The following is a 20881-nucleotide window of genomic DNA, read 5'->3' as shown; positions in this document are numbered from 1 at the left end:
GCAGGTATTACACAGTAGACATGTGGATTGTAACATAAAACACAGCAGGATTTCGCTATTACAGAAATACTGTGTAGGCGTGAAGAAAAGTTACCAAATATTTTGACCAGACCAGCTAGACAAGTAAAAATCTGAAGTTTACAGTTATGGCGCTCAATAGCAATGCCCTTATGCCCATGAACTTACCTTTCACTTTTCCCATTAAAACAATTATTAGTAGCTCACTATTTTAATGGTTAATAACAAGAGCTCCTGCAGAACATAAACTTAATACCAAACTACTCTGGATTAAAAATAGGAAGCATACATTAAGATCTTAATTTAGAGCAATAGCTCTACAAATAATTGATTTTCCTTTAGACTCTCTGCAAAATTGATAACAATCTCGAAAGATATTTCTGCTTTTCAGTCACTTCTCTTCAGAAAGAGAACAAAATGTTTGCACTTAGTAGCAAGTGCCATTTTATGCAAAAACAACAGAATGTTACTCTAAATGACTCACACCTCTTGATAACCAAGTTATACCAGAGACTTTCTGTGTCTCCTATGCCCTCTAGCTTCAAGAAGATGTATTACCAACCGCTCTCTTAACTTGAGCATGTTCATATAGTTTTAATTTCTACGCAGTTAGTAAAAACTTACTAAAACAGAATGTGAAATGCTTTCCCCTCTCTTCTTCCCAGATATAATTTTTACCTGAGACTGAAACGAAGACATGAAAATGTTGGTCTAGATTCTCATTTACATTAAAGGCACTTCACGGTTCTGTGGCAACATAAACGGGCTTTATAGGTACACATTATATTTATATCAATTTAGGGTCCTTTGTGAGTGCTGTAAAGGAGCTTCAGCTCACCTGAGAAAGGCCACCTGAATTCCAGGAATTGGATATACTGATCTTGAGAAAAAAAGTTAGTTATGAGACATATGGGATATTCTTAGTCTGACTTTATTACGAAGTTAAATAAGGTCATTAAATGGTGTACAGCAAAAAGTACCTGATGTACAAATCGCAGTATTTTCTAATCAGTATGCTGGAGGCTGTACTTTGTGAAGCCCCATCAGGTTGAATTTATGATTAGAGAGTAAAACTTGGGGGGAAAAAAATGAGTCCATAAAAAAAGATAAGCCCAGTGTCCATAGCTAGAGATCCTGCAGCCTGCAGGAGAAAGCGGTTTTCTTGCACATTTTAGGAGGGCTGATGGAGCATGATCAGCTTATAGCTGGCTGGCTGTGGGAGACAACCCAAGTTGACTTTTATCTTGACATATCTTTAAGAGCTGCTGAACTAGAAGTGTATGTCACCTGCCAAACTACTAACATTTGTAAGAGCAGGGGCTTTCCTCAAATCCTACCTGCCATATCATTAGAGTGGCACCAGTGGCAGCCTATAAAGCATAGTTTCTGCAAATGTTGCAAGGAATACACAAATAAGCAATAAAACTTTTGGTGAGGGGAAATACTGGTTATTACAGCGAGAGAAAGGTCTCAGGGAACCTGAGGCTACCTGGGCTGTTCTTTCTGCGAGTGGGGCACTTTGGCAACCTGTGCTGCCAAGAGATGGGGCACAGTGCTAAGGCTTTTAGTTACCAGTGCTGCAGATGTAGATGCTGTTGTTTTAAGATGGTATTCCACCATCTCTCAGAAAGTCGCTGGAATAACTGAATAGGGAAACTAATCCTATCAAGAACTTCACTCACAAAGATGTTTCAGTTAGTTAAATACTAAATGCATGTGGTTTTAAAATACACAATTATAAAACCAGTGCTTTGACATCTGAGGAGCAAGATAACACATAGCTCTGCCACTAGTGGAAAAAGGTAAAATATAGACATTTTGTCTCTCTGAGAACCTTAGTTAGGAGAAAGAAGCAAAAGGCAGCTTCACATAATGCAAACAAAACTTTTGCACATTGAAGTGTGTAACCTTACCAGGAATAAGCTTGAACTAGAAATAGCCAATGCATAAAGTTTATGAAAAAAATCTTTGACTTCACTGTCAATATACCTAAAGTGTTTCAAATGGCTTGGTCTCTGATCTGCTTATCTGTAAGTCTTTTAAATGAAAACTAAGGCAGTTTTCATTTAAATTCTGCAATTCCAGCAGTTGAGGGTAGATCTATTTCCTTTTTCCATTTAATTAAGAACACAAATCAATATTTGTTTTCATAAGTAATTTAACTCTTAGATAGTATCTTTAACTACAGAGCGATAAAGAAAAATTTTCCAGCCTAGGAGGAAAGGACTGTGTTAACTAAGAGTAAAAACCTTGCTTGGAAAACATACACACACTCAAAAACTTCACTGGCAGCATTGTCTTCTTCAGCCTCTCTAGGAGAACTGACATGCTGAAAAGCACCTCTAAGCTACTGAGCATCTTCCATAGATAAAATCTGCCTGTCCACATGAATGTCACTGCACTGGTATTGTCATCCTTCCCCCGATGCACTTGCTTGGGATTCACTTGCAGCAACAGGCCATTCCTGCCCACTAGTAATAATAATCACAGAATCACAGAATCACAGAATGTTAGGGATTGGAAGGGACCTCGAAAGATCATCTAGTCCAATCCCCCTGCCGGGGCAGGATTGCCTAGACCATATCACACAGGAACGCGTCCAGGCGGGTTTTGAATGTCTCCAGAGAAGGAGACTCCACAACCTCTCTGGGCAGCCTGTTCCAGTGTTCAGTCACCCTCACCATAAAGAAGTTTTTCCTCATATTTAAGTGGAACCTCCTGTGTTCCAGCTTGCACCCATTGCCCCTTGTCCTGTCAAGGGATGTCACTGAGGAGCCAGGCTCCATCCTCATGACACTTGCCCTTTACATATTTATAAACATTAATGAGGTCACCCCTCAGTCTCCTCTTCTCCAAGCTAAAGAGACCCAGCTCCCTCAGCCTCTCCTCATAAGGGAGATGTTCCACTCCCTTAATCATCTTCGTGGCTCTGCGCTGGACTCTCTCTAGCAGTTCCCTGTCCTTCTTGAACTGAGGGGCCCAGAACTGGACACAATACTCCAGATGCGGCCTCACCAGGGCAGAGTAGAGGGGAAGGAGAACCTCTCTTGACCTGCTAACCACACCCCTTCTAATACACCCCAAGATGCCATTGGCCTTCTTGGCCACAAGGGCACACTGCTGGCTCATGGTCATCCTGTTGTCCACTAGGACCCCCAGGTCCCTTTCCCCTATGCTGGTCTCCAACAGCTCTGCCCCCAACTTGTACTGGTACATGGGGTTGTTCTTGCCCAGATGCAGGACTCTACACTTGCCCTTGTTATATTTCATTAAATTTCTCCCCGCCCAACTCTCCAGCCTGTCCAGGTCCCTCTGAATGGCTGCGCAGCCTTCCGGCGCATCAGCCACTCCTCCCAGTTTGGTGTCATCAGCAAACTTGCTGACAGTGCACTCTAATCCCTCATCCAAGTCATTAATGAATATATTGAATAGAACTGGTCCCAGAACCGACCCTTGTGGGACTCCGCTAGACACAGACCTCCAACTGGACTCTGTCCCATTGACCACCACTCTCTGGCTTCTTTCCTTCAGCCAGTTCACAATCCACCTCACTACCCGATCATCCAGACCACACTTCCTCAGTTTAGCTGCGAGGATGCTGTGGGAGACTGTGTCAAACGCTTTACTGAAATCGAGATAGACCACATCCACAGCTTTACCATCATCTATCCACCGGGTTATGTCCTCATAAAAGGCTATCAAGTTGGTTGAGCATGACTTCCCCTTGGTGAAGCCATGCTGAGTGCCCCTAATGATCCCCCTATCCTTGATGTGCCTAGAGACAGCACCAAGAACAAGTTGTTCCATCACCTTTCCGGGGATGGAGGTGGGGCTGACCGGTCTATAGTTACCCGCGTCCTCCTTCTTGCCCTTTTTGAAGACTGGAGTGACATTCGCTTTCCTCCAGTCCTCAGGCACCTCTCCTGTTGCCCACGACTTAGCAAAGATGATGGAGAGTGGCCTAGCAATGACTTCCGCCAGCTCCCTCAGCACCCGTGGGTGCATCCCATCAGGGCCCATGGATTTATGGACGTCCAGGTTGCTTAATCGGTCCCTGACCCAGCCCTCATCAACCAAGACAGATTCCTCCTCTATCCTGACTTCTTCTGAGGCCTCAGGGGTCCGGGGCTCCTCAGGACAGCCTCCAACAGTATAGACAGAGGCAAAGAAGGCATTCAGTAACTCCGCCTTCTTTTTATCCTCTGTCTCCAGGACCCCCACCTCATTCATCAGTGGGCCTACATTGCCTTTAGTGTTGGCTTTACCTGCAATGTATTTGAAGAAGCCCTTTCTGTTGTCCTTGACCTCTCTTGCCAGGTTTAATTCCAAGGAGGCCTTAGCTTTCCTAGTTGCCTCCCTACATCCTCTGACAACAGACTTATATTCCTCCCAAGTGGCCAGCCCCTCCTTCCACGATCTATACACCCTCTTCTTCCACTTGAGTTTGCCCAGCAGTTCCCTGTTTAACCATGCAGGTCTCCTGGTACCCTTCCTTGACTTCCTACCTGTTGGGATGCTCTGATCTTGAGCTCGGAAGAAGCAGTCCTTGAATGCTAACCAACTATCTTGGGCCCCCTTACCTTCTAGTACCCTGTCCCATGGTATTTCCCCTAGCAATTGCTTGAAAACGCCAAAGTTGGCCCTCCTGAAGTTCAGGGTTGTGATTCTGCTAGCTATTCTGGTCCTGCCACATGAGATCCTGAACTCTACCATCTCATGGTCACTACAACCAAGGCTGCCCTCAACCTTCACCTCTTCAACCAGACCCTCCTTGTTAGTGAGGATAAGATCCAGCAGCGCTCCTCTCCTAGTTGGCTCATCCACCATTTGCATCAGAAAGTTATCATCAACGCACTGGAGGAACCTCCTGGACTGAGGATGGCTGGCTGAGTAGGCCTCCCAGCAAATATCAGGGTAGTTGAAATCCCCCACAACAACCAGGCCCTGTAATTGAGACACTGCTCTCAGCTGCCTGTAGAAGGCCTCATCACCCTCCTCATCCTGATCTGGTGGCCTGTAATAGACACCCACAACAGTATCACCCCTGCCAGCCTGCCCCTTAATTCGCACCCACAAACTCTCAACTCGCTCCTGATCCGCCCCTGGACAGAACTCAATACATTCTAGCTGCTCACTCACATAAAGAGCAACTCCACCACCTCTCCTTAGCGGCCTGTCTTTCCTGAACAGGACATAGCCATCCATGACCACATTCCAGTCATGCGAGGCGTCCCACCAAGTCTCTGTAATTGCCACTAGATCATAGCCCCCCGACCGAACACGGATTTCTAACTCCTCCTGTTTATTCCCCATGCTGCGCGTATTGGTGTCCAGGCATTTCAGGGAGCGAGCTGGGCACACTGATTTCACCCCAGGGGGATGGGAGGCCTCCTGGTCTACCTCAACACTAGAGCGTTGCCCCAGTGGTGCAAGCCCAGCTACCACCCCATCCCCCTTCGAATCTAGTTTAAAGCTCTCCGAATGAGCCCTGCTAATTCCTGTCCCAGAACCCTTTTGCCCCTACGACATAAACCTTTCCCATGTATCACTGTCACGCCTGGTGTCTTATAAAACCAGCCATTATCAAAGAACCCAAAGCCCTGCCTGTAGCACCAGTCTCGTAGCCAGGCATTAATAGAGAGAATCCTACTATTCCATCCCACGTCATCACCCGAAAATGGAAGGAGGGAGGAGAAAACAACTTGTGCCCCAGACTCTTTCACCAACCGTACTAGGGCCTTGTAGTCTTTCTTCATCCCCCTCAGACTACGGGATGCAGCTTCTTCCCCACCTGTCTGGAAGATCAGCAGGGGGTAATAGTCTGTGGCCTTCACCAGGCTGGGGAGTTGCCTGGTGATATCCCTGATTCGGGCTCCAGGCAGGCTGCAGACCTCCCTGTGATGGGGGTCAGCTCTGCATATTGGGCCCTCAGATCCCTTTAGGAAGGAGTCTCCAACCACTAAAACTCTTCTCTTCTTCCTTGTGGAGGAGGTAGCTATACGCCTGTCAGGTTTTTCTGACTGTGGTGGGACCTCTGATATAGGTTGCCTCTCCACCACATCCCCATTGGACCGGCTGTATTCCATTAGGGCTTCATATCTATTGCTCAGAGGCACCTGTGGAGGCAAGATAGGCAAGGAGGGCACTCGCCTTTTGCCACAGCCATAGACTTGCCTCCACTCACTCCTCTCCTCTAGGTTATCGTTTTCCACCTGAGCGGAGCAGAGTACAGGGGTCCCTCGATCCTGGGAGCTCTCCGGCAGGTGCTCCCATTTTTGTTGCAGGGAGGGCAGAGCCTGGCTCCACCAGTCTATCTCCATTTCAGCCTCCCGAATGCTCCTAAGCCTTTCTACTTCGGCTTGAAGCCTTTCAACCTGGCTTTGCAGCTGTGCCGCTCGGCCGAGCAGATCATCTACTTGCTCACAGTGCACACAGCCCCCTGACACCACAGAGACGGTGTAGCATTCCCTGCAGCCCGCAACCTGCACCATCGCTTCCTTCCGTGGGAGCTCTGTCTGGGTTCCCACATCCATTTTGGTCTTCTTCCACCGGGTAGATACCATTGTTCTTCCACTGAACTGGGAAATACCTGTTGGTGCCACCCCTGGTTCACAGCTCCTTGGCACCTTCCTCGCCTTGTGCACTGGGAGGGAGTCAGTGCCCTCCCCAACGAGCTGCAAACGACTGCAGCCTCTCCTGCCCTGGAGGAGCCTCTCCTGCCCTGGGACACACCCAGTCACTGCTGACTCACACAGGCACTGCTGAGTCTCCCACTCCCTTCTGGCCAGGGACTAGTCCCTGCCCTCCAGGAGACTTTTTATCACCCGATAACAGGGGGTGGAGCGTTTAAATCGTTTAAATCGCCCGCGGTGCCTCCGCCGTGCCTCCGGCTACGCCCCCTCCTCTCCTGATTCGTTGCCGGGAACCTCCGGGTCCGGGGTCAGGGAGAGCAGCTCGGGGCTGATGCTCGCGGGGGGCTCAGGGGAGGCCCAGAGTACGAAAAACTGCCCGGTTAAGCCCGATGTCACCCTCGCCCCCGCACTAACCTCAAGTCGCTGCCGCCACTTTCGCTGCTGCCGCCGCTTTCGCTGCTGCCGCCGCTGTCAGCTGTTTGTTCTGGTTTCACTATAACTATGATGTTGTTCAATATAAAAACATGGTTATATCATAGCTAAAAATGGAATTACAAACTATCTATGTAACTATTTTACGAACATATGCTAATTAGAATAATTGGTTCCCTCCACAACAACAGACAGTGAAGACCTATAACAGCCTTTGAAGCATGTCAGCAAAATGATGGGCAAATTAATGTAGCTGACATAATCAATTTGGACTTTCAAAGTGTTTGCAAAGCTACAAAGACGCTCTAAAGACTCCAAATAGCCACAGGATGAAGTTCTTTCATGGAATAGAAATGGCCTGAGAGGGAGTGAACTAAAAGTAAGCAACATATCTGGTTTTCTAAACAGCAAAAGAAAAGTGTTTCTTATGATCATGATATATGACTTGCAGCAAAGCTGTACAGGAAGACAGCTGACTGTGCAACAAATACAGGTCAGTGGGACCTACCAGGGTAGGGGCAATTGGGGTCCATGGGATGTCTCCATCAGCCCTGGGAGAGGAGGAGGAGGCACCCTCCAGTACACCCAGCACCCTGGGCTACAGCTGCTGCGAGGGAACATGAGGCCATGAGAGGCAGCTAAGCAGCACGGAGCTACACTCCTCCTCCTGCTATGACAGTGTTGGCACCTCAGGAGACGGGCAGGCCATGCAGTGGGAAGCAGCCTTTATACGCCTCTCTCCCCAGGGACCAAGAGAAACACCTCGGCCACAGGGCAAGGCGGGGGCTCCAGTCTGGAGGAGCAGAAGGTACCAATCCCCCTTCCCTCCCTGTGGAGGGGCCGGGCACAGCCTGCCTCTGCGGCACCTGCCAGCCCTAGCGCAACCTGCCCTAAGCCAGCCTGCCAGCCCCTAGCACCGGGGACATCCTACCTCTCTGACCCGACTGACAGAGGGGACTTTGAGATAGGAGAACACCAGCAACTCCTGACGAGCTCTGAAGGAGACAAAACACCATGTCAAGAAAAGCAAGGTAATGCACAGAAAACACTGATCTGACTGTCCTCTCCACCTTGCTGTGCTCTCATGTGGATTGTGGCCTGTCAGGGAAATGCCTGGGGTGTCTGGCAGGCAGCTCACAAACAACACTGCTTACTGCATCCACACTTCATAATTACACAAATTGTTTAGTGTTTAAAGCCCTCATTGCTTCCCCTCCTTTGCTCCATCCCAAGGCAATTTCCTTTCTATAGCATAGCTGCTGGCATCTCAAGTGCTTATGTTTGCTGGCAATCTTGGTAGCAGTTACGCAAGACAACCTTGGTAGGGGTTACTCAACGGCTGTTGTACCTATGTCTCTACCACACACAACTGTCGCCTGCAGACGACCACGCTCCTTGCCAAGTAGTCTCCTCGGAGAAGACTGGCTTGCAGACTTTCAAAGAGCAATTGGAAAATCAAATGGATTTCTTGCATATATGATATATGCTGTAGTTGATGGACACTGAATAGATTAATGAATGTCAAATTGTTTCATGTGCTAATGTGACAAGACGCTATTACGAAAAGCCATCGAAAAGAAGAAGAAATGTGACACAACACCAGAAGTGAACAGAAAAGCAAAACCAGCAAGAGTATAATCATCTTCTGTGGACCAATATGGGTATAATGAAGTACCAAGTGGGATCTATCAGTATTTTCTCACACATTAACGGGGGGAAAAAGCCTGCTCAGAGGTACACATTCAGACTTTTAAAGTCAACATTTGCTTTTGTGGAGGTGACACTAATATTAGCTGTGATCACTCCTTGGCCCCAGCCAAAAGAGTAAGTGGTGTGAAGAAGAATTGTGATAAAGCCAAGAATAGAAAGAAACGTTGCAATGATTCTTATTACTCCAAGGATGGATCGGAAATCTCCTAGAGAAAATATTGCCCTGTTTGGCATACTTTAGAAATGGGCATTATTTACTTCCTGGAAAAAAAAGAAAGGTACTATACTCCTTGGACATTTTCTGCAGAACAGAACAATTTTAAAAGGCATAAGGAGCATCCAAAGTAGAGGACAATTCTGTGCAGAACAGGGGAAAGATGTGGTGCCTTTTAAAGCAGTAAAAAGGCAGCAAATGTATGTGCCATGTGGGGACCCCTTCCAGCAGCCAGGGTAGGGTCCACCTGATTGTCAGAAGCAGGGAGCACGACCAGCTTGGAAAGAAGTTGCCAGCACTCAACATGGGTGAAATCAGGCTTGAGATGCCCAGTTCATCTCTAACATGTATTCTCCTGTTCTGAAATAGTTCAGCCTAGAAAAATGCATAGACCCAAATTCTCCAGCATGTTTTAAACTCTTCACCTTGTAAAGACATTCAATCTGCTAATTAGACATGACAACGCTGGATTAGATAACCAATACCAAAATTTACTACTGCCTGCTATAAGTTGCTTTTGGCAATGCTCAGTGGCAGAAGGAATAGCATTAGCTCTGCTCCTTTCTCACACTGCAAATGATGGAAGCTTTCAGGAAGATGAATTAAATTCCACTAACAGAAGGAGAAAAAAGAGATCTAAATATCTGGAGAGAGCCACAGTGAAAAGTCCACTTGGGTTAGTTCAAAACGATGCTCTAGCAATACACGCAGCGATGTCCTGGTGCATGATCCTGAACCAAAAACTCAGTTGGATCTAGCAGCAGGAGACCACCTGCCCCTTGGCAAAAAGTGCACAGCTGAACAGCACCTGCATCTCTCTTTTCACAGCTGCAAAGGTCTATGGGGATATGTGTTGGTATTAGCTCCTCCGTTATCCATCACTTGGTCCCCGCAGCAGCTGATTCACACCTGTCTGACACCCTGTGGGGTGCCACAGCCCTGTACAGTGACCCTGGTGGCCTGTGACACCCCAAGGAGCCCACAACACCCTCCTGCATGCCCCATCCCTGCAGCCCGCTCCAGGAGGTAAGCAGGTGAGCTTGCCTCATGGCACTAGCCCAGGTGGCCACCCCTGCTCACCCACCCCATGTCCAGCTGGACGTTGCACCCACTGGCAAGACAAAAGCAGGACCAGGTGGGTAAATACCTCATGTGAGAGGGATGCCTGTATGCCCTCACTGTCCTTATTCACTGGCCACAAGATGGTGCTTTTTTACTTCCCATCAGCTCAGAGCAAGGGACTGGGCAAAATTCATAACCTTTCTTGGGCCCACATGGTGTTTGTGTCCATATTTGTACTGGAAAAACAAACCACTACAAAATAATCTGCAAAATTAAAGCCCTAAAACTCTATAATGACAAGAAGACAGTCTACAGTAAATTATCCTCTGATATTTCTTTCTCAGAAATTCTTCCCCGTTTGCCTTTACTTGCAAAGTACACTCCCAAAGCCTTCATTTGCACACAGCTTAAAAACCCAACCTATGTGTTAAAGAAAACACACACTGACAAGCATCTAAAAACATCAGAACCAAACTATAGTCATGATGATACTGCCTCGTAAACAAGAATACAAACACCCGTGCGTGACTGATCTGTATTTTCTTGGCTGGCTGAATACTGAGTAACTTGGGTTTGATGCCACTCACACACTGCACCAACATTATATTTTCTGCCAGCTTTCAGCATGCTTAGAATGGCAATGTAATTAAAATGGAAAGGTAAGTACATTAGAAACCATGCCTTCCCTTATTAAATGCTAATTCCAAAATAGATTTTCTCCTGGGGTAGAAGTTTGGGGTTTTTTTAAGAGCTGACAAGTTTGGGTAATATTATCAAGAACAGCACTTTTCAAAAATGGAAGTAATTTCTTCCACTTGTTCACAGCCAGTCAAAGCAATTGACAAGCTTCTAGTGGCTCTGCAGTTCCTTCAACCATGTTCACTGCCTTCAAATTTAAAAAATTAGCGTTTACACCTCTAGTTTTGTCTTGTTTCAATAATAATCTGTTTCTCCTAAAGCTCTGAGCAACTCAGTTTTGTGGTGAAGGGTTTCTATCTCTTCACATCACGGAAAAGGATGTAAGTGTCCTCACCTTTTTTCCTATTCGCCCTTGCTTTCATAGTGCTAAGGCCCTCTGTCCTTTACAGGCATATTTATTTGATGAGTGTATTGCATTGCTATGCAGATAGAAATCTTAATGAGAAAAGAGACAGAAGATAAAACAGGAATAGATCTTGAGATATGAAAGTAACTATTTCTTCCTACAGAAAAAAAAAGCAACAAACAAAGCAAAAAACACATATCAAAAGTTTCATCCAACCAGAACAACGTAAAACCCAGCACCAAGGTTACTAGAATCTGTTTTACGTGTTAGGTTTGCGATTTGGCGTAGAACATTAGTCTGAGGAAATTCCTTCAGCTGATTAAAAAAACGCGTAACTTTGCTAAACGGAAAAGAAGGACTAATAGTTTTTAGAAGAGATGGACGCTATGGCTGCCATATAATTACATGAAGCAGCCTCAGGCGTCTCTCGAGAGAGAATGGCTGTAAATGGAAAAAATAAACTGCCTGAGCATGTAGACTTTAAAGCCAGCAGAGGCCCATGTACATTGCCAGGCTTCTTATTGAATATGAATCATTAAATTACACATATTCATCCCAATAACTGTGCTTAGGCATTTTATCTTGGAGAAGATTAAGCTGTTGGGTGCTGTAGTAGGGAACAAAAGAGACAACCTGCCACCTGTGCCCAGGGTCTGTGCAAGGACAGGGAAAGTGTTATTGAGGTAACCAGGTGATCTCGGCATATAACCCCCACTTTGTGCAAAGGAAAATGGGGGAAAATACCTGAAACCTGGTGAAGAATGCTTCTGGGCTCCAAAATTGGCAGTTAGGTCTAACCCAACCAGATCCTCGTACAAACACAGGGCAGTGGCTCACCACGTGGGTATGGTACATCCAGTTGTGGCCAATCTCACATAGTTCAGAGGAAAATGGAAAAAAGCACTAGACTACCTCCGGGCAACAGATTTACAAGCCAAGTCTGAATATTCCTCCTTTGCCCATTTAGGCACTGAGGCTTTTCCCTCTAAACTGGTTTACATCCTCTACGAGGTCTGCTTTGTATGCTGACTTACCAGGGCTGAAATGTTCCCCAAGGAGTAAAACCACAGCCATGAATGAGCATGGTATAGAAGCGTCATCACTGGACGGCCTTACTGGCTATGTCTACATCTGGTTGACCATGCTTCTCTTTCTGCTCTTACACCTGCAGCAGAGACAGACAGAGACATCATGAGAGCTTTAACCTCTACTTTGCACAGTGAGGTGATCTTCATCTGAACTAATGAAGCAGATTTTAGCGTCCAGCTGTGGAGTACAAAACAAATCTAAACAAATATCTGACTCAGCTACTAAACTGAAACAGCAGCAGCTTTGAGGAGGAAGTTGGCAGCACCACTTAGAAGTCCATGGATTGCTTCCAGCTACCCTCTTCTCCACTCACTCTAATTATTTATCCCTGATCTCTAAATAGACTCTGTTTCAGGATTGCTTATAAGAAATGTACATTTCCGCAGCTCCTTTTTCTCTCCCTTTCTAATTCACTTTTTTGACCTTAGACAAAAATCTACAAAGCACGTTAGGCCATTTCATCTGAACTACATCCTGTATAAAAACATTGAGTCTTAATCCACACATGAGGTTTGTCTCTGTGGTTTTATTAAATGCAACTGTGGCTTCTTTTTATTTTTCTAGCAGAAGTCTCACAAAGTGGTATCTTTTTGAGCTACTGCTTTATGAACATATATATATATATATATAAAATGCAGCTATTCTTCCTGTTCTGAACTGTTGACTCAAATCCTAGTATTTCTAGTTAATGAGGCTGTAGCAGATCAATGGGCCATCTGATCTGCAGTGATGTTGGGTTAGTGCCAAATGTTTCTGTAAGTGTGTTTAAATGAAAAATCAGCTTCTCAATCCAGGTGTATCTAAAATACTTTTTTTAATTTTGTGTAAATTCACAAATAATACAATATTGAAGTGCTTGGGGTTTTGGTTTTTTTTTTTTTTTTAAACATACTGTACAATCAGGTTAGTTAAGTGTTTTACATCAAGGCACAGCACACCGTATAATACACATATGCCTTGACAGGCAGCGGTTTAGTATAATCCCAGAGTTTTGGCAGTAGTGCCAGGAGAAGTAGCATAGATCACATATAAGCTGGAAGATAAATAAATAATAGATGCTGTCACATTTTATTTGAAATAGAGTTGCATATAAAAAGAATATACAATAATTTAACTTTAATAACTAGATTCTCTTGTACTATACATAAGTGTTTTCATTGTATTAAATAAAACATTTTCAGTATTAGGATGCAAAATTAATCTTCTTTTTGGCTGTCTTGTTTTATGGAGAAGAGTTGCTTTTGTTAGAAATTAAAGTTGAATTTTCAGTTTCGTGGCAATCTGAAAGAAACAAATCCAGAGTTACTGATATGTTGATAATGAAACATTACTGGTAAAATAAGCAAATAATTCCAACCAAACTGTTGACTTTAGTTCATGCACTGCGAAGCTAGTTATCTAAGCAGAACATCTACAAAAGCTCTGCACAGTCTAAATATGCTACTGTTTTATTTGTAACATTTTTTATACTGACTTGCCCTGCTTTATCACTGTAGGTCTTTTATTCATCCAGCAAAACTAAAATTCTGATAATGCCACAGGTTGCCTGCATTGCAGATGCTGTTTATTGCAATGTATTTACCATATTCACATTGTCATTCAGCTTTTATATTTGAACGCTTCTTCTTCGCCTGCCGAAGGCCTTGGATCCCACGTTGGTTGGTACGAAGTTGTTCTTGCCCACTCCTCCTGACCTGCTCAGGAAGTCTGCCAGACGATGGGTCACGCAGGTTGCTGTGTTGCATGCCCTCTTCTGTGCTGTTACACTGCTTTTCAAAAGGAAAATAGAGTTAGTTCCTGAAGTATCTACCCAGCATACAATGAGATGTCAGTAAGGGATGCTATGCCTAGGAAAGATTTTTCTATAGAAGAAAAGGTAGGCTTGCTGCGCAGCAAATATTTGCAACTTGTGTGCACAGCTTACAAGCTCTAAAAGATGCGTCTTTATGTTTTTCTAAGTCTCAGGCTCAGTTTACAAAAGGTAGCTGAGCCCTTCCTTTCTTGGGCAATTGGACTGCAGACTAAGCCAAGCCAGATTTTCAGCAGCACCTGAGCCATTGCCTGCTTCCAGCAAGTCATTATGGCCAACAGTGAGGTGCTGAGGAGGTCCAGGTCTGGAGCGTTTAACCAGTCCCCACTTCCTCCAAAAGCTGAGATCCATGTTTGTTTGTAGCGCTGCTGAAGGACAGTAGCGGACACTGAGCTTCAACACCTATGCTCCACGATACCCAGAAAACACATGAAATCCTAGCATCACTGACAGCTACAGCAGCTGTGTCAGTGACTCTGGCAGGGCTATCCCTGCCCAGCAGCTGGCCAGTTGCTTTCAGAGCTGAACCACACAAACATACTGCTTCCATGTGTTCGATGGGAATGTGTGAACTTTTCTTTCCTGGACTTAGACTCCTGTCTAGTGCAGCACTTCACCATGGGAGTAGTTCACCAACTTCAACAGAATTAGTTCTGTGCTCAGAGTTCAGCCTATGGCTAATAATGGTGCTAGACTGGGGACTTGAATGCATACACATTCACACAGACCTTGCTTGAGGCCATTTTCTACTAAACCAATGACTTTTTCTTGCAGTAGGAGGAATTTTTCACAGATAAGCATTAGAGGACAGTTCATTAATGTTAACAACGAATAGTGTTTGTAACTGATGTTTGTAACATCAATGCCAGTTTTTTGGAAGAGGCCTCTGATTACAAGATAGATGCAGTGCTGCAACAGAAGAACTGTAAATAAATCTGGTTTTGTCTCTTAATTTACAATTCACCTACATTATATTGTCTTGAATTAATACAAATATTTTAAAGATTACACTAGTATGTTCAAAACTTGGGTAAGACCTATTGCAAAGTAAGAAGGAAAAAGGATAAAAAGACAAAATTCTTACCTGTAAGTGTTCAGCACCCAGTTTTAAACAGGATTACATTTCTAATGTTTGAACAAATCTATATGAGCCTTTCCTGATGCCTTCGCTTCTCAGGATCCTTACTAAGAGGATTGCATGCATGCCTGATTACATCAGTACCTATAAATGTATGTGTATAATTTCAATTTCTAAGTACTTTTTCAGCTTTGCTAGAATTACTGGTATTGCCTCTCAAGCATTAAGACAACTTGTAAAATTTTTCAAGTCGTATCTAGGAATCTCACATTCTAAAACAAGTTATTAAACCAAGCAGATCTAATCCTTATAGAAAAATAGGTTTATTGAACAAGTGCATGGGCAGGCACAAAAGATGACTCTACTTGTACATTTAGCAGCCAGAAATGAAGAGCCTTGTTTAGAATTTTTTTTAATCAGGGTCTAAGAAAATCATTTGAAATCTCAAGGCAGTGCTGTTCATTTGTATTTATTTATTTTTCCCCTAGCTTGGTGTGCATGTTATATTCTCTGTCTTCCTAACATTAGGTCCATCTCAAACATTCTCTGTCAAAAACAGAATCAAAAGAACATAGCAAAGTTAGCAATCAAAGTTAGATCCACATGCATCAGGTTAAAAAAAGGGAGAAGGGGAGAAATAAGCATGTCTAGTTGTTTCCTAGGGATTCCCCATAGTTTGCATAGCGTTCGTGTTCCAGGTCACTCAGCACATTTCGTTTCTTGCCAGGAGTTCCAGCCCCGACGTCAGTGCGAGGGTAAGTTTGCAATTTGTGCAATTCTTGAGACAGTTTGCCCAGCACACAAGTACTCAGACTGGCACAGCGTTTGGAAATAGGTCTATCGAGGCTGCAGGGGGGGAAAAAAAACATGCCCAAAGGAAGAGTAATCTCAAACATGCATGTTCATGCATCTCTTCCCTAGATAAATATCTACAGTCAGGAAACTTAAAAATAAATAAAAATAACCCCTCCACATCACATTCCATGCAAGGAAGGTTCATACAAATGCAGTCAGAAGGAAAACACTGTTTTTCAGTGAATTCAACTTTGTTAGAAAAGCAAGTTCGTTAGCCTTTTGGATGCTCATGGTCAGGATGTTTTCCTTTCCATCTATTCAGCATGCTGTTCAGTCTCTCATACATCACCATGCTTTGCTGTACAAATCCTGTTAGGATAATGCAAATGCTCTTGCATGCCTTTGGTCTACAGGGGAGAGTGGCACTGCGTGCATTAGCAGGAACACATCCCCTCTGCCAGGGACTTTCCATGACTTACAACAGCATGCACTTTCACGACAGAGAATCTAAGAGTGACTGAACGACCCCTAATGCTCCCACCAAGAAGACATACCTTTTGCTGCCACATTTTAACACAACCCCCTCATTCAAGCTCAAAATGCCCTCCACTTTCAGTTGTAAAAGACAGATAGAAGCAGATTAATTAGGTGGAAGCCGTTCTCCCAATGCCAACATCAGGATGTCTCTGCAGTATCATCCTTTACCAGTTAGGTGACCACAGTTAGCCATAACCCCAAGAAAAGAAAAAAATCTTGACCTGCAGAGGGTCTGCTCAGATGGCTTTTGCTAAATATCAAACACACAACACTCCCCCGTTGCCTCCTGCCCCAGGACTGCAGTCCTTACCTGTTCCCCTCAGAGGCTTGCTCCAGCTCTTCTGCTGTCATCTGTATGAACTCTTTCACCAGCGCATTTAATAACCTCCGAGCTTCGTAATCACTGAGCGTCACTCGATCCGTTATGGACTCCAAGCCAGGTCTAAGCAGAGGCAAGCAAAACAGGATGAATAAAACCCAGACTGCTGCAGAGAGCCATGCACAGGAGAGAGGGGTTTGTCATGCATTTCTGCATGTCGTTGACAGTGTCTTTCACTGGTGTGAAAATGTAAACCATCCTCATGCGCAGCATTAGGTGTTTTAGATATGTAATTAAAAAGCCAGTGTCAAAAACACCATCAAAAGAAGCCAGCTTTCTCACTCGCTGTAGTCTATTTCCCTCAGAATATCTAAAGAATATTAAGTATTTTCATGCCATTCAGATATAGCACTCAGCAACAGGACCAACTTCTTACCTGGCTGGGGCTGCCTGGAAGCTATCCATCTGGCACACAACCAAGGCATAAACAGCAAGGAAAGATGAAATCTTCAGCATAACCATGATTTCCTCTCTACAACAAAGAGGTACATCAAGCAATGGCTTTTTTCCAACCCTCTCAGTCCTGTAAGGTCTACTAAAGAGGTCATTGTTTCCTAGCCACAAGCAGCACGAATACTAACAGCTTTTTTTTTTTTCCTTTTTTAGTATTACCTTCCAATTTCTTTTGATTATTGTTATTTTGCTTTGGTTTTCTCAGAATTTTAAAATAACTTAGCACTACTACAGGGGATAGAAATGCAGCTTTTCAGAGCTGCAGTTCTGTACAGCTATCTGCATTCAACTTAACACAGACTTTCCATTAAACTGGTGGAGAACACATTCCTCTAACTCCTCCACACAATGTCATGGTCAGTGTCTGACATGAACAGGCACAGTTATGGGATAAGTCACAAGAAAAAAATAAAGAAATGTTTAGCATTTAACATTTTTTAAGAATGAAGTGCCACTGTTAGCATTTTACCTGAAACTGCTTGCTTCTTGGCAGTTAACACACTAATATCCCAGTTCAGATTACACTATAAAGAATTAAGTAGTTTAATTTCAACAATTATTTCTACTCTGAAACCAGAAAAAGCGTAAGTTAAAAATCAGTCATTAGAACAAAATCTGTAAAAAAAATCCATAATTGAAGATATCTGCTTTAAGATACACCTTTTTTTCCTCGTAGCATCAGTATCTTAGACTCGAGAAAGCACATCGTTAACTACCACACCAGCTTCACTCTCGCTAGCTGCAAGTTCTCGGTGCGGCTCAGCGGAACGGCGAGGTACCTTCCAAAGGATGCCCCGCTTCCCCACGGGGCCTCGGGGCGCCCCGGACGGTGACTACCGCCGCAGAGCACCCGGCCGGGCACCGGGGAGGGCTCTGCACGGAGAGCTGTCCCGCATGCCGGGCGGGACACCCCACGCCTGTGCCGGCGGGGCAAAGGAAGAGAGAGACCGAGGACAAGCTTCCTCCCACCTTACTGTGCTCGCATCCTTTCACACGCGTGTGCCCACACGTACGCAAGCACAGACACATGAATGAAGGCGTTACGACCCCGTGCAAAGCTCCGCGACCCGCCCCACGCAGGGAGCCGCGGCCAGGGCCGGTCCCGGAGCCGGCGCGGTGCTTACCGGCGGTGTGGAGCGGAGCTGCGCGGAGAAGGGTGCCGGTGCCGCCGCCGAGCCGCGGTACCACGCACTGCCCGCCGGCTCCCCTTTATACCTGCCGCCGCGGCAGCATGCGTGGGCGCCCGCGCGGGGCCGGCAGCCAATCGCCGCCTCGGCCGCCAGACGAGGCCCAGCCCGCTACTGGGCGCCAAAGCCCGGCTCGGCGGTGACGTCATGCCCCGCTCCGTGAGCGTCCCATTCACAAAAATATCCGGCGGGGGGGCGGGAAAGGCGCCGGCGGCGGCACTGCGGGGTGGAGGGGGGGGACATTCACGCCGCGCGGCCGCGGCCCGACGCCCCCGCGGGATCGCTCACGCGTGGCGACCTCTGCAGCAGCGGGACCGCATTGCAGAGCGGGGCCGCTCCCTCCACGGGATTCCCCCCCCTCTCCCGGGGCCGCCCTCCCTGCCCGCCTGGCAGCCGCCGCGGGCATCAGCGGGGAGCCCGGTTGTACCCAGCCGCCCTCCCGGCGCCCCAACAGCTGCGTTTGGGCGGGCGGGGGTCCCGCACGGGCGGCGGCCGGGGTGTGCGGCGGCAGAGGCACCACGTATGTTCCGGCCCGCGGCCGCCCCCTCCCTGGGTGCCGCGCCGGGACGGGCGGGACAGTGCCGACCCCTGCCCGAGGGGTGCATCCCCGGGCCCCCTCGCTTCCCCAGCAGGGGAGGGGGCGCTTGCAGTCGGTACCCCGCCACTCCTCCCCGGCACGCGGGACCCCGAGAGAGTCCCGCGGTGGCAACGAGCCGCTCTCCGCGCTGTGCCCTGCCGGGCGCCCGCACTGCCTCCCCCGGGGCTGGTCCGCGGCGTGATCCCGCGGTCCTCGAGGAAACCATCATCATCACCATCACCACAATCACACACCTCTCTACGAGCAGGTGCAGGGCCTTTCCGTGCACGGAAGAGGCACCGGGGAAAGGGGGGTCGCCTCCCCCCGGCGTAACGCTGAGTCCCGCCGGCGGGGATTACCGGGCACCTGCCCGCCGCCCATGCATCACCCATGGAGGGCCCTTTGTCACGGCCCGGCGGCGCTGCACCTGCCCGCGCAGGATGTTTGCCGAGGCGGCGTGTTTGCCCAGGCGCAGCAAGCACCCGCCCGGGGTCGGGGGGGGGACCGGCGGGGGCGGCCGTCCTGCCCGCGCCCCGGGGAGGCCACGGGGAGACGCGACACCACAACGGAGGTGGTAGAACGCTGCTGCCCGCCGGAGCGGGCGCGGGGAGGGGGCGAGAGGCGGGCCAGGCACACTGCTCCGCAGCGCCTGGATGCGGAAAACCCCTCCACCACCCCCCGAGAGCTGGGGGCGGGGAGCGCCTTTCCTGCCCGCCGTAAGTCGCGGGGCGTCTGCCGAAGACAGCGGCACCGGCAGGCACCGCCGGTGCGTGCCCCCGTGGCAGAGGGAATGCCCAAGCGCTATCCCGAGCAACGGCAGCCGCCGGCAGCGGGTGATGGGCCGGGCGGAGGGGCGCGCAGGGACCGCGGCCTGGGGCGGAGGGGCGGCGCTGACAGTCCCCGGGACCCCCGGCCCGGCGTGGCTCCGCCTGTTCCCGTCCCTGCCCCCGCTCCCCGGCATCGCCGTGGCCCTGCACCGTTCCCGGCGGCTGCGGGCACCGCCCGCCGCAGCGGTGAGTACCGCCTGTGCAGCGCTGCTGCGGCCGCCGGCGGGCCCCGGCAGGGACACCGCAGCCAGCGGAGCCCCGCGCATGTTGCGCGGCCGCACCGCGGACAGGTGCCGAGCGCAGTTACATCGCTCGTTTCGCCACTGAAAACGGACGGGGGAGCTCTCCTGGGCACCGCCCGGCGGGTCTTCGTGTGTGTGTTTGCAGCAGCCGGTGGCACGGGTGGCTCCCACGGCAGGAATCGCGTGTTTCACCGGGAGGTGGATGCAGCCGGGGGGAGCCGCGGGGCGGGCGTTGTTCTGTCGATGCGCATTTAGCGCTGAAGTTTAAAGAGGAACACGAACGTACTGAAAACCACACGCGAGTCGCTGATCATCTCGTGAGGGTTTCTTCTTCCTCCCCTCGCTGTCAGCCTGCCGGGGCGCCGGCAGCCGCTCAGCCGCCCCTGCCCCGTCCCTCTCTGCGCGGCGGCGGGCTCTGCGCGACTCCTCCGCGCTCATTTTGCAGAACGACGGTTGCAAACCCGTGCAGTTTTTGGGGATTTGCGTTCTCTTTTTCTTTTTTCATATGAGTACTGGTTTATGGGGTTTTTTTTAACACTTCTTCGTAGGTTGTCATGCGTTCCAGCCCTCGGGGGTGGGGTAGGTCGTGCGCTCCGACCTGCCGAGCTCACCTGCGGCCCGCAGCGATGGGAGGGAAGCGAGCGCAGAGCCGCACGGCGCGGGGGGGCGGCGGTTAAGTGCACAGTGTGGGGGGCTGTGAGGGGTCCGAGCTTGCTCCGTGCCCACAAGCACGATTTGGAGGCTCTGAGCGAAGTGCCCGCAGAGGTCTGGGCTCGCCCCGCCACAGACGCTGC

The 20881-nt window shown here is 48.2% G+C and overlaps 1 protein-coding gene across 3 annotated transcripts; it reads right to left on the bottom strand.

The window, feature by feature from the left end:
* Positions 1-13808: 13808 nt before the first annotated feature.
* On the bottom strand, positions 13809-17266 carry CALCB (calcitonin related polypeptide beta). 3 transcript variants are annotated; one of them, XM_068399698.1, is made up of 3 exons: positions 17178-17263; positions 16733-16864; positions 13809-13971 (listed from the first exon to the last, which is right to left on the bottom strand). In XM_068399698.1, the coding sequence occupies exons 1-3, from the start codon at positions 17261-17263 to the stop codon at positions 13809-13811; spliced, it is 381 nt and encodes a 126-aa protein (XP_068255799.1). The 3 variants fall into 3 exon arrangements, with proteins under 3 accessions (XP_068255799.1, XP_068255800.1, XP_068255801.1); XM_068399699.1 differs by having other exon boundaries at positions 13809-13968; XM_068399700.1 differs by lacking the exon at positions 13809-13971 and adding an exon at positions 15738-15936 and having other exon boundaries at positions 17178-17266.
* Between the last annotated feature and the right edge of the window lie 3615 nt (positions 17267-20881).

Source organism: Nyctibius grandis, chromosome 4, assembly GCF_013368605.1.
Source record: "Nyctibius grandis isolate bNycGra1 chromosome 4, bNycGra1.pri, whole genome shotgun sequence".
NCBI classification, from domain to species: Eukaryota; Metazoa; Chordata; class Aves; order Nyctibiiformes; family Nyctibiidae; genus Nyctibius; species Nyctibius grandis.
Note: the sequence above shows the minus strand (reverse complement) of the source record. Positions and strands in the feature narration are given on the sequence as shown.

Coding starts and splice junctions, on each gene's coding strand:
- CALCB (XM_068399700.1), bottom strand. CDS start 17,263: ATGGTTATGCTGAAGATTTCATCTTTCCTTGCTGTTTATGCCTTGGTT. Junction 16,865..17,177: donor TTCCAGGCAGCCCCAGCCAG/GTAAGAAGTTGG, acceptor GCCTCTGCTTAG/ACCTGGCTTGGAGTCCATAA. Junction 15,937..16,732: donor CAAGCCTCTGAGGGGAACAG/GTAAGGACTGCA, acceptor CCCCCCCTGCAG/CCTCGATAGACCTATTTCCA.